This window comes from Pyrgilauda ruficollis, unplaced genomic scaffold, assembly GCF_017590135.1.
Source record: "Pyrgilauda ruficollis isolate IOZ18807 unplaced genomic scaffold, ASM1759013v1 scaffold14, whole genome shotgun sequence".
Taxonomy (NCBI): domain Eukaryota; kingdom Metazoa; phylum Chordata; class Aves; order Passeriformes; family Passeridae; genus Pyrgilauda; species Pyrgilauda ruficollis.
In genome coordinates, this window is record NW_024512543.1 from 4,154,660 (window position 1) to 4,171,964 (window position 17,305).

Genomic DNA, 17,305 nt, shown 5'->3' on the forward strand with positions numbered 1-17,305 from the left:
CAAAGGAAAGCCAGGAAAAATTTTGCAGGGGAGTCCAAGATCACGATTCAGATTGATATGGATCATACTTCTGTCACAAAATGGCACTTCACAGCCTATTTCTGAACAGGGTAACTGCTGTGAGTCCATACTGAATAAGTGGGTCCTGGTGATCTTTGGTCACAGATGATTTGACTTGCAAATGACTTCTAAGTGCTGTGAGATGCAGTCACAGCTGACTCAGGAACATAGATAAAAAAAATAAATCCCTCAGAAGAGGAAAAGAAACTAGTGCCAGGGAGAACAGAATCAGAAGGAAAAAAAAGGGGGAATTTAGAAAGAAAGAAAGATAGGGTTACCTATACTCTGGAAAATAGGAGCTATTTTAAGGCAGAGCATCTCTAGGTCCAGATCCAGCTTCCAGTTTTCTAGTGAGAAAAGGGTCCTATACAGATATGGACTATTGTATCAGAAACTGGATGCATCAGTCTTTTTGTAAGGGCACAAAGTTACCTTAGATGTGTATTTGTGTTCCATAAACAGTACTCACAGCCAACAACAGCCTCAGGTTACTACTGCTGAAAAAGCTGAGAAATTTGAAGGAAAGTTTTGCATGCAAAATATCAGTATAATTCAGCCACTGACCTCTTGCATTTTGCTCTTCAATACCAAGCACAGTGAAGAGGCATCTGCAATGTCCCTGACATAGTTCTAAGTTATTCCAAAGTCTCCATGAAGTTAAAGCAGTATGCTGAGGTTAAGGTTTTGGTAAGGCAAACATAAACACCTGCAGTGGCTGAGGTAATCTGCCTGATCTGACATGGAACAAATGAACCACAGGATGGGTACAGGTCTTGGAGATGCCCCAAGAGAATGCTTGAAAAATGCTTGCATGGGGACAGCATGCCAAGGCTGCACTGACCTCATGAGCTGAGAACACGCAGAGCTCAGCCCTGTAGCCCCAGGACTCTCCCAAAGAAGGAATACACATCCAGAACTGTATCATGGGCTCATTTCCTGGCTGTGTCATGAGTTTCCCTAGAGAAACCAAGTATTTCCATCTGCAAGGTGGAGATAACAAACCTCCCTCATTTTCCATGGTCACTGTAAAGACAAACCTAGAAATATCTCAGAAGCAGAGTGTCTCCACAGCAACAATGACAACCTGAATCCATAAGAAGGACTTACAAACAGATCTAGAACAGAGAAAAGTGTCATGAGGGACTTGGGACTTTACATATCTGTAAAACATGCACCACCTCTTGCTAAAAAGATAAAAATCCTACACACCTGCCTGCTTCCTGCATGATCTGCAAGTTCTTGAGGGCATCCCAGATGCTGCCCACACTGGTCTCTACACAGTGATACAAGGCTTCCAGCCAGAGCATCCAGCTAGGCAGGGTGCACAACCAGAAGCCTGGAAGCCATGAAAATTTGGAACCTCTGGGATCCCTGTCCTGTGTTGGGGATTGCACTTGGCTTTGACCCATGCAATGTCTTCCAGCAATAGATCCTCTCCAGCAGCTCTGAAATAAGCTAAACAAGAATAGCTGCTATGCTTCAATTCAGAGTTTTCTTCATTTGAGAAAGAAATACCTCAATTCATTTGTTTCTGCCATTGCTGAAAGCTTTCCTTAACTCATGAGAGCCAGGAGAAAAGCAGGATGACCTGACCAACAATCCCAAACGGAAATCATGTTTGGCAGCTTGGTGTGAAGACAGGATTTAAATTCAGAGTAAAGGCCTACTATATCCCATTTTTAACTCAATTGTTTATTCTACAAGAACACAGTAGGGGCTAGGGAGGTGCAAAGGGAAATGACATGCTGCTATGAAAGAAAGGCAAGGGCCTAAGCACAGCTTGGGCTCAGAAAAATCAGATGGTTCCTTTACCTTCTGCTCCAATGGATACTAGCTTGACTCCTTTGCTGGCAATGAAATCCAAGGCCTTGTTCACATTGGATATTTTGTGCACTCGCATTTTGCCTCTTTCAGGCTTCGCCAGACGTTCTCCTAATAAGAAAAGAGGCAAAAAAATTAGTATTCAAAACAATTCTGAACCTGCTCATCCCTGGTGCATGTTTCCTGTGGTGTGGCTCCCACTGCTCAGCCTGGCAGACAGACCTCCCTACATCCTTTCAGGACAGCCACACTCTGGTTTAAGCACCCCCAGAAAGAATCAGACAGAAAAGTATATTTTTAATGCACCACAGGTAAGTTGGTAACAGAGAACCTGCCCTTTTCAGAGGAGGTTTGCATCAGATAGGAAAAAAATCTGTTAAAATTCCACTGAGCTAGGCAGCAGAACCAACCTCCTCTAGCCACAGATAACATGATGCCTGGAAAGAGCACAAACCCCCCTCCCCTCAACAAACACAGGTGAGGAGCTGTCCTCCAGCATTTGCAAAACCCAACTTACAGGGCAAATCTCTCCTTGGAACTACCTCCAGTCAAGTATGAAGGTGATCTTGTACCTTGCTTTTTCTTTGCCCCAGCCAAGATTCAGACCTCCTACCTCTCTAGTCTCTCCATTGAGTGGCCAAAACTGCCTGTAGCAAGAAATAAAATTACTTCTTTGGCAAAGTGGCTTTATAATTGTAAGGACTGTCACATTAACTCCTTTCCATTAAGGCTGATGTATTTCTAACTCTATACTAGGTCTTTTACACAAGTGCATTTTAAATGTTTATACTGAGGCACAAAGAAGGAAGCAGCCTAGCCCTGAGGAAAGAACAGGTTAATCTCTGATAGAAATCAGTCTTAGAGTAACACCCAGCTCCTGACTGCAATAAAGCTGGTAGATTTGGAAAAGCACTTTCCAACCTTATTTATTTGAAAGAGGTACATTAAATGCAGTCCTCTCCTTCTTGATAGGTTGCTTGTAACTACAGTCTGCTTTTACTAACAATAACCCAAACACTCAGAGTAAGTAAATTAAAGCTTGGACAGGTGGACTTTCCAAAGAAACCTCTAACAGAAATATAATTAGATGGGATTTCAGGAACCACCTGTATATGACAACATTAGAAGTGAAGAGAACATCCACTTCCGAATCACAACCTCCAGAATACAAAAACAATCTAAAGAAAATCCAAGCTGGTATTGTACTTAAAAAAGGTATAATTAAAAGGAGATCAATGGGCAAGTCTAGGCAAATCATTTGACCTACTGAGTTCCAAAAGTCTCCTGCTATATCTTGAACCGAATTTAAGTCAATGTAAGCTAACTCAAACCCTTTATTTGAGGTTTAAGTGTCAGAAAGAAAAGTACTTGGCTTGTTTCCTAACACAGGTGTGAGGAAAAGCTAAAACAGAGAAGAGAACAGTACCTCCATAACCATGCCTTCTAAAGGAAAAATGTCTGGAAATTACAATCCTTTAAAAGTGTTTCAGTGGTTACTGTAAACCTAGTGCCATTACCTCTTACACTGAAGGATAAAACCAGATTCATTTTTAAAAGAAAACACTGATGTCTGACAATTTAAGTAAAAAGATGCTTTATGGTACTGCCTCCTTCCTAGGATTAAAAGAAAAGCCCAACTCTTTTGCTTTAATGGAACCTCAAGTACGTGCCACAGCACACTGCTTTATTTTTCCATTTGGATAATGCTAGTCGTTCTGAAGAAAAGCTGAAGCATTTTTGTGACAGTTATTTGCGACAGTTTCACAATGACATTTTTATGTGTAATTTTACAATAGACTTAAGCAGTCTTATGCAGCCAGATGTCAACAAATGGGTTGAGCCAGCTAAAACTCAGCCATTTCCTCCAGTTCAATGTGACTGTAAACTAGCCTTGCAAAAAGAAAAATAAAGACAAGTGATTAGGTTTCAGCTGGAATAGCAAGCTGATCCAATTCACCTTGTGGCCGCATGTGCAATGCCAGTGCAGTGGAGAGCACCCGAACTGCTCTCCCTGGGGCTGGGGAGAGCAGGACTGTTCCCCCTGAGAGCCATGAGATCCTCAAGTCACTGATGGTGATTGCAAACCTCTCTCAGATTCAAATCCTTTCTCTATGAACTTTTTTAGCTTTCAAAACCCAATGACTATTTCCTTCAGACTTGGACTTCATTAGAGACTTAGATTTCCAGAAAAAAGCATCGTATCTTTCCATGCCATACAGTATTAACGATGTGGACTGCTAAAAGGAAGCCTGCTAGAAATATATTCTACTTTGAGCTACTGGCATCACTGGCTTTATTTCTCAGTACTTCTCCTAGATGACAAAAGGAAAATGGTCTACTACACGCTTCCATTCTACTCTCATGTAGTAGCCCAAGGCTGTGCTGTGAAAGCCAAGCAATGCAAGGATGTGTTGGCACAATTGTTCCCTGCAAATTTACTTAAGAAAAATTTCAATTAGCGACTCTCTCTGTTTGAAGGGGGAAAAATGAACCTTACAACTTCATTTTAAAAGTACTAAATGTAAGTTCAAGCTTTTTCAGTCTAGTATTATTTTTAAAATGGCTTTATCAGGGGAAGGAAACATACATGGTAAAAAATGAAAGTGTGTCTTTAGGGGCAGTTTCTAAGGGGGGCTGCAGTTGTTACTTCCACCCACAGAGGTCAACCAGACAGGACCTGCAATGAGGAAGTCCCAGGACAGTCCATGGAACTTCCCCTGCTGTATAGTGACTGGGGAACAAGGGGCTCCTGTGGGGCTGAAAAGGGACCTGTCAGCAGCACAGCTCACCACCAGAAGGTACCACACTGAGTAAAACCAAAGCACTCTCCTCTTGCAGACTGTCGTTGCTTCCCATACTTTGAGAAACTGAATGGGATGGGAAAACTGCTTCCTACTTGCTCCAGATGCCTGGCACCAATGTGTTCCCAAGGACACATGTGAGGGTCTCCCTCCCTGAAACAGTTTTCCCACAGTCCCAGTGGCAGTCCCTCTTCCACCGCAGGGTCTCAGGAAGCTTCCCTGATGCAGGCTCCATCCCTTCTGCCATGGCAGAGTGGCAGCAGCCACGCTGCAGCAGGGGCAGAGGGAGGAAGATAGTGCTCCCTCACCCCCACAGATCCCAGCCAGGTGGAGGAGGCACTCAGCTCCACACGGCTCTCAGCCAAGCTGACCTAGCACTCTCACGGCTGAAAGCTCTTATGGCTTCGTACTCTGGGTTAGAGGAGATCAGCCTGACACAGAGTAACCCTGCCCATGCCAAATTCCCATCAGCAGCTCTGCAGTCCCCCAAAATACAGGACAAGAAAGTGTGAGCCAAGAGCTGAAAGGAAAGGCCAGAAGCTGGAACTGGAGGGCTAACAGTCACCCAGAGACTCCCCATTTTGGCAGATGATGAGTGGCCATGGCAAAAAAAAACGGGTGAGCCCTTGCACACATCAGGAGACTCCTGACCCTCATACACTGCTCCCCAAATGGGCTGCTACTGCCCCAGCTACGGACTGAAGGGGTTGCTAGAGGAGCTGGCAGCTGGAAGGAGGCTCTGTATGAGCAGTGGGGCTCACAATGGATAAGGGAACTGCAATGAAGGAAGTGAAATGAGGAGAACATGTGCTACGCTTCTCTTTTTTTGCCACTGTACTCAGAAGAGCTGCATTCTAGCTTCTGCTGCCTCTAGGGAAAGATGCTCAGCCTTAAGTGTGTGAAGGACCATGGCCTCTGGTGGGATGCAGTCCCCAGCTGTCCCCGACACCTGTGCCACACAGCAGCAGGCTGCAGGCACAGAGCCACTCTGCACTGGGACAGGGACATGCCATGCCCACGCCATTGCAATTGGAAGCCACTGGCTTCTTCTCAAACAGAGGTGGATCTGACAGGCCTTGCCAGTGTGGCTACCAAAGGGACAACAGCAGAGGAAGAGTGGGAGATGATGCAAGGAAGTTAAGCAGCATGAGATACAAGATCCCCTGCTTTAGCACCAAGCCTCATCGGCCTTCTCCTACACATCCTTCTCTCCCCTATGTACCAATCCAGCTATTAGAAGCTAAGCCATCAAGGGTCCATCTGCCCCAATGTCCAGGCTGCAGATCTGCCTCTCTAAGGGAACATAAACCAGAAAATATACTAACGGGACTCTGCCACCTCATTTCTTGCAAGCACTGCAGAAACAATGCGCACACTGCAAAGTATTGATAGTGTTTCAAACTCAGGGCCCTCCAAACCACAGCATGGACAAACTCCCTGAGATTTCATTCTATATGCATAACTTCTTGAAAAAACATTGACAATAAACTCACGGAATCTTGACATAAAATGGAAAAAGGGAGGGTAAGGAAAGAAAAGGGACATAGGAAAGGCAGTCCGAGTGCTACTATAATGGCCATTTAATTGGAAAATATACCAAGGTCAGGAATTCAAGTCACTGGATTGCTGTAACTGGCTCAAAAGCCATCAAAACAAATGAGACGAACAATCCCAGTTTGACACAGTCTTGCCCTCCTTCAATCCCTCCACTTTACTAAGGTATTTATTTCATGAGCACATCAAAAGGGATTACTGCTTACATGAAATAATCCTTGGGAGGTATCTGTCTAGTAGTGGGACAATTGTGACACAGAGTGAAAACAAATCTGACCTAACTTGTTCATGCCATTGCTTTTATTTCAGAGGGATTTTGCTTTTCTTTGGGATTTGTTTTTTCCCCATGAAGGTTTGAGCATTGAGCTCAGATTGAAACTAGAATGGAAAAACTTGAGTCATGGCTGAAACTGAATGACACAAAAGATTCACTGGTTTGACTCCCTTCTTCCAGTAACTTCTATCATACTCCCACTGCCATGCGGCTCTGGTATGTTTCCTAGTGCAGCATTCCCACACTTTCCAGAGCTGCTTCATCAGCCCTGCCAAGCAGTAAGAGGCATTGCCTGGACCTTCACAGGAGGCTGTGCATTCCTGACAGGCAGAGAAAAGCCAAGAAGCCAGAGCAGGAATGCAATAGGCCATGAGCTCTGGAGTACATTCCAAAATGGCCAGTGCTGGATATGTATATTTGTTAGGAAAAAATGTGTTCTGAATCAAGAAGCTGCTGTTCTTCCATTCCAGCAAAAACTGCAGCATTACAGCCCTTGCAATCAGTATCCTGCACCACACAGAACCTCTCTCACCTGAAATGACTTCCAGAAGTAACATGAGTTTAAGACCATCCCTGAAATCTTCCTCTATGTTCTCAATCTGTGTCCCAGCCTTGCGGAGGTGAGAATTACACCATGCTGTAAATGTCTAAAACACAGAAAAGGAAAGGGAAAAAAAAAAAGCAGTCAGTAATCTTCCCACAAACCAAATAACAGTTCCCAACCAAATCAGTGCAGTTAAGTACCATGACAAATGCTAATTAAGTTATCATCTCTCCATCCGATGTCCTTGTGGAGCACAAGCATTTGAACCCAACTAAATACCCAGAGAAGTTGCAGGATGTTTCTGTAGCAGAGCGAATCTGAGACAGTCATTTTACAGCTCCAGCACATCTGATGTTCTGGAGAGGTTTCTCATTTTCTGTTTGGTTTAGAATACCTTGAAAACAATTTTTAAGCATGCTAAGTGCTCAGATTGCTAAAGACTTCCAGTGGTATTAGATAGCACGTATTAATATGAAGGAGAACACAGAACAGCATTCCAGATGATCTTGTCTCTAGAGAAGTGCTTGAGAAAAACTGCCTCTGGTCTACTCCATCCCCAGCAACCCTTACCCACTGAAGGAGAGCACGCTGAGCTCCTCAGGCACATAAATCACATCTCAGTAGTATCTGTCCTGCTGCCTCCATTCTCACTAACTGCTAAGCAGACCTCCCTTTCCTGTGATCATCCCACCTCTCCCCCATATCACATGGAAGAATAAATGCTTTCTGAATGAGAATAATATCACCCATCTCAGCAGAAGTGCAGGTCCTACAAAGGATACAGGTAACCATTACTTTGTGACACTACTGTCTAGCACAGACCCGAACTCCCACTACTTGAGAGCCTCTGGCAGAAGCATCATTGCAGCCATCGCAAAAATAACATCACAGCCACTCTGTAATTAGTGATACCATGCACCACCATTGGAATAATAATTCAAGTCTGAAGTGCAGGACAGACTGAGGCCCAAACTGCAATACAACCGGTACTATGCAGGCTAAACAAAACTCTTTTTTGAAAGCACCTTCTGACCTCAACTAGTCAAGACAAGAGTATCTCTCATGTGAGAGAAATTAATTTCACCACAACAGATGACAACACATTTTTTGTGGTTGCAATCCGTAAGCCCATGCTCTGAACAATGGGCATGTGGGGCACTGACAGGGGAGAGACCATCTCCTGCAAGAGATGTGACAGGAGTTATCTCAAAAGAGTACCATGTGAACTGGTCTGACAGAGAAAAGTTTGATGGTCAAAGCACAAGAAGCAAATGCAAAACATCTCAGACACCTCTGTGTGGCACAGACTTAGATGCATCAAAGAGCTGAATCTCATCTGAAGTTGAAGAAGCTCTTTGACACAAAACTACTGTTTGAAGAGTAAATGGAAGCAACCAGGGGGACAAGTTTGCTCAAGTACTAATGAATGTGTTTCCCAGTGTTTGAACAGCAGACCAAGTAAACCCTTTCCTTTGTACAACCTGATAACCACTCTATCACTCTCTAAATAGAAGGCTGAGGTTACTCAAAAATTAACATATCCAAAAGCTCAGTGCTACCACAAGGAAAGTCTTCCCTCCCTCTTCCAGATGTGGTCCTAGAGCCAATTCAACTCACTGACCCAGCAAAGAAAATAGTTTACTTTAAGACTGGTCTTCTGCTCAGTGGTGCATGGAGGCAGCTCAGCAGAATTTTAACAAGCCTCTACAAAAAAAAATTAGGCACACAAGGGCCAAGCAGGAGGGTGGAGTGGAGCAGCCATGCCATTTTAAGCTGCTGGGGAACCACAGAAGAAAGGACTCATTTAATACTGAATCACAGCAAGGCAAAAATTTAGAAGTGCTTTACTACTTATACCATGCATGGGATTTCAAAAGAAAGATTACTCCAAATGACAACAGGATTGTTCTTCATTGTCTCAAAGCTGGGCTTTCACTAGTAACCTGCTCTCATTTGAGTTCACCAGACCACAAATAGTGTGGCAGAATCTTTCCTTGGAAAAAGCATTGCTCAACAGCAGCCAAGCTTTCCACTGCTGTGCTCTGGCCTCGTTCTCCATTGGGACTGTGGAATGGAGTAGGATAACAGCACAGCTGTAAATACTTTTATGGCAATGGCCCTTTGGACAGATGCATGCATTGTGAAAGTCTGGGATCTCTTTTTTTCAAAATGGCCTGGTTTCCTTCCAGATTTGGAAGCTTGGGAAAAAAAAAAAAAGAGTAAGTAATTAAGCACCTTTTATTGCTTTTTATTGTTAATCCCCTGAGGAAAAAAAAAAAAGAGGTGGTGGGTTTTTTTTTTTTTTTTTGGAATAAGAGTGGTTTTATTTGGAAAAGGGCCCTGTATCCTGAAGTACATCCTTTTGGTGCTATTTTAGTCATTCTACTGCTTGAGCTGTATTACAAGAAGAGAGGTTAATTTATTTGGCTCCCTTTTGCAGCCAGGCTACTTCACTCTTCCAGAAAGGGAAAACGAGAGCAGAGATGCTTTCAAATGCTACATCACCATCACATGTCAAAGTATGAGAGAGTAAGTTTTGTCAGAAAGGTTGGGGATGCCCATGAACCTCCTTCTCGTATCTGGAAAGCAGACAAAGCAAAATACCTTGGACCTAGTGTCTGGACCTGGGTGACATTACAAAATTCTTGTTAATTTGAGGAGGAACCCTGAGATGTAACTCACATGCCACAAGGTTGCACTTCTATTTCGTGTCTGACTTCTCTGAAGTCATTTCAGTTTTGTTCTCCATCAGCCCAAAGCAGATCAGACATCTCTGCTTTAAATCACTGATAATTCCAATAGAACTCTACAGGGCAGCCCTCTGCATAGTCTGAGGGTGGAAGAGAGTCATCAGTTCTATACCTCCAAGAAATGCAGATGAAGTTAAATGCAAACCACAAATCTTCTGAACATTGCTTTATTAAAAAGCCTGGCAGGATAACTAGATCAGTGAGAGTATTTTTATTGCTGCAAGAGTCACCTAGAGCTTGGTAGGAAACGAAGTCCCAGAGCCAGCACCAACTTCTAAACTGGAACCATCTCCATCTCATCATGGCCTAGACAGGCTGAAGTGACACAATTCCACAGAACACAGCCATGAGTGGCAGAATGGACACTTCAGCTTCTCAAGAACACAGTCCCTGAAGGGTGAACAGATGGAGCACACAGTTTCCATGAGACAATTCCCAGATGTGCAGACATTTTCTCAAGGCATCTTCAGGTCCCAGAGGAATTCCAACAAGCATAACATAGTATTCCAACAAGTATAAGCAACACAATAGCATATGTGAACAGCAAAAACCAGTATCCCAGTGTGGATGCATCAGGCCATTTTAAAAGAAAGCAGGATTATGAATGTGTTTAATAACTGTAGTAGGACTCAAACTGTATTCACCACAGATCAACCCAGAGCAAAATCTATCAAAACATAATCATCAGAAAATAGCTTTATGTTTTATTTACTGTACATACTGCAGAGGGGTAAAATACCCTCACAGTTCAAAACAGTAAACCGGAAAGAGATTTCACAGGTAGGAGAAGCCTGGAGAAATGCATCAGAAAAGCAGAGAGAAGCAAACGAAGGGAGAGCTGAAATTTTTTGCTGTCCACTGAATCTTGCAATCCTGGCAGTCTTGTTTAGAGCCATTTTTACTGACTTGGCTTCATGCATCTGCACAGGATCCTTTTTGTTATTCTAGGAAACCTACTGAAACCTCCCACTCACCCCAGCCACCTTCTGGGCAACACAGCCGCTCCTCCCCACGCCTTGAGTCACAGCTACCAGTGGCAATTGGCTCGGTGGCAGCTAAGCCCTGCTGTGCTGCCTGGCACCAGCAAACAAGTTTTCAGAAGTGGAAAGGGCTGCCAAAAGCAGCCAGCCACCTTTCTGGTGCAGGCCTAGCCCTGGGAGCAGCCAGGTAAGGAAAAAAACACAAAAAGACACCACACCTACATTTGTTGTGGTAAGGTGACTTGCACCCACAGTTCAGAGGGCAAAAATACACTGCCAGGCAGGAAGCTATGTGGAAACAGCAGAGGTTCTTCCTTGCTGTTTGCAGACACAGAAGTCTGGAGATTATTCTCCTGCTTACTTCTAACTCCCTGTCCCAAAGACAAGAAAACAAATAGTCTGTTAATCTTGAGGCTTATGAAAGTTTCAGCGCTGGAAAACTACTTACTGTTAAATAATAGCACAGAAACCTCACACCATAAGTTTTCTGTGGCAACTGCACAAGAGGTGCAAACAGAGCTGTGTTTCTTGGCCCTTGGACCTTTCCATATATTGTACTTGCAATTTTATTTTTGGACACAACAGATTGTCAGGATACCCCTGCAGGTCTGCCTCTTGTTCACTGTTCACTATGGAAGATGTCTAATGAAGGAGCACGTGTGTTTGCATGTATATGGATGCATTTCCCAATACTGCTCTCTGTACTCCCTGCTCCTATCTAGCTATGATAAGTCATTTTTTGTGGGTTTTTTTTCTCTTTACATCCCAGCCTAATCAGCAAGATCCCTGACATCAAGATCAGCTCTCGCTATTTGGCTGCTGAGTCCTGCACGAAGAATAGCATACTGGTATTCTACCACAGTACAACCTGTCAGATAATGAAAGAATAACAAATGTTGTTAAAAGCAAGCAAATATGATGAACTGTTCTGCTGCCTCATCATATTTACTGTTGGGGTATCCTCTGGAAGGCTACCTGCATACCTGTTTTAACAGCCGTGCACACCCTTTTTCTTGACACAGCTTGAAAAGTCCTTGCTTCTTCACTGTATTAACCCTTTCCCAGCCACAAGCTAGTTAAAACAACAGCCAGGTGAAAGCTAGTCCTGCAAACAAAACTCTAATGAGATCCCATCTTTAGCTAGGTCCTTCCAGGTGTCTCCCAGCCCTGTCAACTGCAAACCTACCCCTACCACTTGTGCATACACACATGCACTCTCTGGTATTCTTTGCACTTCCCCAGCATTCGCTTTTGTTCCTGAAAGCCAATAACCTTTCCCCTCCACACTTACTTCCAATCTGAGTACCTTTCTGGTACCAAAGTGGCTCAGGCAGAAATCCTGAAACCTAGGGAAGCAGGACAGTAAGTGAACATTTTAAAGTTTAAAGAATGTTTCTGCCTCAAAAGCAGCAGCACCGATACCACTTGGAGCAAATCTAGGAGCTCTTTGCTGAAAGAAGGCAGTCATAAGGTACTTTAGCTGTTGAGCAATTTTAGCAGCGTAAATGTCGAAGCTACCACAGCCACATAAATGGCAGATACTAAAAAAAATAAATAAATGGTCAGTTTCATGTCTTTGTGGCTGCGACATTCCAGCTTTATCTGACCTTTCCAGATGCTCTTTACTTCTCCCCTTGCTAAATCACCCTTCCACACAGCCCTGCTTTCCATGGGTGAATGTAAACTTTCTGACACAGCCAAGAGACTGCCATATTTGTGTAACAGCCCTGTAGAAGCTGTAACTGAGCCAGAGCAGTGCTCGTTGCCTCTCTTCTGACAGGAGAAAGGTCTGGCTTAAGCAGAAGAATTCACTGGAGCACTGCCTCTCCAGACCACCACCACTGGGCTCAAAGAGCAGCAGTGTTCACAGCCACCAAGGCACCCCCATTCCTTGTGTTTATGCTGGGGATGAATTTTAATCAAATACTTCAACACAGCTCTGCTGTTGAGATTTGTCCACAAAGGTTTGGCTCCTGTTAAGAGGGGGATGGAGCTGCTAGCACACAAATCTCAGTCTAGTAGCCCAGTTTGATGCTGTCTACACATGTCCTCTGCAAAGGGAGGTCTTGAGTGGGCTGAAAGCTATGGGTGCTAGCCCAGGCTTTCTTCTAGGGCTGTAGGGAAAATGACAGCAGGACTCCCTTTCCAGTCACCAGAAAAGAAAGCAGGATGTTCAAACAATACTTCATACATGGCTGAAAAACAAAATCAATTTACCCAGCTGCAAGTGCTGCACTTCTGCTACTCATGCAGTTAGCAGTGCCCCTGAGCTTCTGACTGCACAGCCAGGCTGCATTCCCTGCCTGGCCTGACACAAACCCTCTGTGGCTCCTGTTTACTGCAACACCATACATTCCTTACAGGACTGCTGGGACAAAGCAGCTAATTCTTGCAACAAATTTTACACCCAAATCCATGTTGAAAGGAATTTTATTTAAATTATCTGAAACAAGGACAGATGCAATCATCTAATGACATTTAATAGTTTATTATAGCAGGCAGAAAACTGCACACAAAGCTTTTTTTAAGCAACAGGATTACTAATAAAGCAGTCCAGCTGCCCCATAATGGGATCCTTTTCACCTTGGTAGCCCGGAAGCTGAACATACTGCGTCAATTAAGGAGGATGCTAGTCCACAGCCACCACAACTCTCTCTCTCTTGCTACTTGAACGGAGAGACTAGGCCATCATCAACTTACTAACTGGAAGGATTTGGCTGGGGAGGCCATGAAAAATAAAGCTCTACAATCCAGTTCCAGATTCCCCTCATTCAGCAGTAACTCATTTACTAGCATTACCTCTCAGGGTCTCATGTGATTTTCCCTTTCCTAATGCTACTGCTCAGAATCCTCCTTTCACATCTTAAAGCACTTGGAAGAAATGCTGGGGTCTCGTGGGTGGCTGCTTAACACCCGCCCCACACTCAACACAGACTCAATTGACAGGCTTGGTTGCAGCTTCTTTTCCTGCACAAGTCTGTGATATAAGCTGACAAGGAGGTGCTCATTTAATTGGGCAGTAATTACAAAGTAATCCCAGATCCTGTCAGCACCCTGGCACTAGAAAGGCTATGGCTGGACATAACAGATCACACCAACAACCCTAGTGAAGAAAGCTGGGCATTAAAAAGGCTGTTCATGAGATACAACTGGCCCACTGAATACTTTCTCTGCCCATGTGCTGCAAGTGACAGAAGCGTTATACACATACATATTATTGGTTTTTAATAGTGATGGAGGAAGTACAGACCTACTACAGCCCTACTTCTGTATACTGCACCTCTTGGATTGCTCCTTGGTGTGCTTGGATGTCTGCTAGAATGCCCAAAAACACTCAAAAAATGGTTGTCCTCTCTCCTCAGCGGGGCCCCAGGAATTGCAAATCCTCTACACAAATCTCATCACAAGTATAAGGAGCCACCCGAATGCCTTTTATTTAACCTGAATTAGGAGAAAAGTCACCATTTGCCATACTCCCCAATCTCATCTTCTAACCTGAAATACCTTCACTACATATTGCTTTGCATTGGAAGCCACATTACAATTTTGAAAAGAAGAAAGGCATTTGATAAGCCCTCTTGGTATTTATGTTCCAAGCCCAGTCTCCAGGACACAATGGTAGTTCAAAGAGCTTGTTTTGTGTTGACAAGTTACATTATCAGCAGCTGACCTCTAAAGAATTACAGGTATGATGCTCAGTTTGATGAAGGCTGCACAATGAAGAGCTTTGCTTTCCATTAGAGTTGGCCTTTTAGAAGGGCTGAAGGAATTATATGGATATTCAGAAGGAACCATTACAAACACTTGCAGCACAGTTTCACCACCTCCACAGAAGGAGCTCAGTACTACTAGCATCAGTGCTAATGTGCTGTTCTGGCTTAATTGCAGCTGCTGAATTCCAAGCTGAAAGACAAAATATAGCCCACACTACTTTCTCAAGTGCTATGCCCTGAAAACGGGAGGTATCATTACACTGTACTAGGCAGTACCAGCATCTGCTCGAAGAACCAACTGGTGGCTGCATAAACACTAACTGAAGGTGAAAAGGCAAATTGTAAGTCTACTTGCATTTATCAACCCCAGGGCACAGCCTCTGCAGTTTGGAAACACAGAACTCAGTCACTTTTGAGCCACTTTCCAAAACTCATCTCTGCAGCTCAGGATGAGAACAACAGTAAAGCAGCAAGAGCTCCATCCCTAAGCGTAATAGCATAAGCCAGCTTGGGTCTCACTGGTAGTGTGAAGTTCTCCACTGAAATCTCTCTTGGTCCAGAGGACCTAGGAGCTGCTGCATAGAGAAAATAAACTCTTCTGACAGCCAATTCATCCTTTTGGACACTGCCAATGAATCAGCAGCAAATCACTTAGAAGCAGCACCAAGTAAATTCAGTGCAGGAAGGAGTGCTCATTTTTGCTCAGTGGAATACAGTTCTCAGCATCTTGCACCGTTTTTAATTCTCACATCCTAGAAGACAGGACAGAAAAAGAAAAACCCGAAGTCTGTTCCACATTGGTTTCCCAGTGCATGGTGTTAACTGCTTTGGAGGCAGAACACGCCCTTTTTATTAGCTAACAACGGGCAGAAGTGGCGAGGGCAGAAATCTCAATCCAACACACTTCCTGTCCAACACAGAGTAAATATTTGTTCTCCTCTACATTTGTGCCACTGAAGCCTTTAACTCCACTTCTGCTACGAAGCTGCACCATTTCACAAAGAATCTGCTTCTGGTATTTGAAAGCTACTGACCATTAAATCAATGAGTTGGCTGGTATTTCAGACCTGTAAAATATAAGCTCTCTTTATTCCTGAGTTACCAGAGAGCACTAACAGCTAGGAAAACACAAGAAGCCTTTGAACATGCAAAAACAATGAAAAAAAACCCCAAAACTATACAAGGATACCAACTGGCTAGAAGTAAGGTCTTTTAGAGTTTATCATAAAGTTCAGACTAGCAAGACTCTTCATTATACTCCTCTCTCCTATGAAATCAGCTCATAAATGTCAACTTGCCTCCAAGCTCTCTCATAGCAAAAATTAAACAGAGCTTGTCTCTGCATTTTATATGCTGAATTTCCCATGTGCTTTATAGCTTTTCAAGATATACTGGAAGAAATCACTTTACCACACTAGGATGCAACTATTTATAGACTGAGAAGTGGCAACAAACCACTAAAAGCCAGACTGTTCAATCCCTGGAAGCTGAACTCCAACTGCTCAGCACAGGGCAGGGCCAAGACACCAGGATGAAAACCTGCACAAGCAGCCTTATATTCCTGGTGGCAGGCCTGCACTTTGTATCTCATCCAGGTTTATTCAGGCCCAGTACTGATTTCACCATGAAGGTGAAGTGTCACCCACCTGGTCCCAGGAACAGGCTGGGGGAGGACAGAGAACACCTGGCACTATAACACAAAGCAGGACATGCAGCTCTGCTCCAGCTGTGGCCTGAGAACATGGGCCAAAAGTGCAAGACTTCCTTCAATTTGAAGCAGGTCAGGGAAGCACCTTCACTCTGGTGGATTCACAGGCAGACACAAACACAACTGCTCCAATGAAGACTTGTCCTGCTTCTGCCATGAAGGAATATGTGTGGGGCCTCACAGTTTATTCTAAGTCCAGAGAGCCAGCAGTGCAGGAGCTGATCTGGCTAAAAGCCCTTCTGCAGTGTAGGTTCAGAGACATCTGGGACTGCCCAGAGATTCCTGGGAGGATTCACAGGTGGTGTTTTTTCTGTGGCTCTTCTTTGGCTGTTTACTTTGCTGCTGATGGGAAAGGGAGGAAGAGGAAGTTACAGCTTCATTTATCCAGGTTTTTTAAATACAGAGCTATGTAAACAGGTTGATTAATTGAAACAACTGAATGTATTGACCACTGCTCTGTATGGACATTGCAAAACTAGCACAAAGCACTGGCAAAAAGTTTAGGGACTCTGCAGCTCTAGAACACAAAAATCTTGAAATAGTCTGGTTTTCTAAGGGATGATGGTAAACGTTTTGGATAAAAGGAATGATAGCTGCATTTCAAGCAAGAAAGAGCCTCCAAAACAGTGTTTGGCATGAAGCCTTAGAGCTCCCTGTCAAAGAGCAAGGAAGCAGAAAGGATAGGCTACATGGCACAGATGTACTATGTATTTGGCCTTCACTCCCATCACCACTAACACCAACTCTTGGATAAAACATGCAGAAAAGAAGTAAGATTTTTGGATACGTTTATCCCTTTAGCCATCATCACTGTATCAAGACACAATGTGCTGTCAACATTCAGAGCTCTCACAGCCATTTGCAACTGTGAAATGCGTAATTCCCAGCTCCAGAGAGGTCATTCCCAGCTCCAGAAGAGTCGCCTTTTGAACAAGGTCTGCAATTGTTAAGGTCATTCACCTGAAATGGGATTTTCCAAAATTAAGAAAATTGCTCCTGGGTCAAGATGACTCTGATTCACATGTGCTACCAAAGAAGGGCTCTGAAGATGCACAGGGATCTTACTGTGCTAAGAACTACCACACACAAGGTGAAAAGCT

The 17,305-nt window shown here is 43.9% G+C and overlaps 1 protein-coding gene across 6 annotated transcripts in view; it reads right to left on the reverse strand.

Moving 5' to 3' along the window:
* Positions 1–17,305, reverse strand: part of ACTN1 (actinin alpha 1) — an 86,742-nt gene that overhangs the window by 39,195 nt on the left and 30,242 nt on the right. For all 6 annotated transcript variants that reach the window (XM_041459891.1, XM_041459893.1, XM_041459890.1 and 3 more), the window contains 2 exons: positions 7,043–7,157; positions 1,873–1,992 (listed from right to left, as the gene is read on the reverse strand). In XM_041459891.1, the coding sequence (XP_041315825.1) occupies positions 1,873–1,992; positions 7,043–7,157 (235 nt within the window). The remainder of the gene's footprint in view (positions 1–1,872; positions 1,993–7,042; positions 7,158–17,305) is intronic.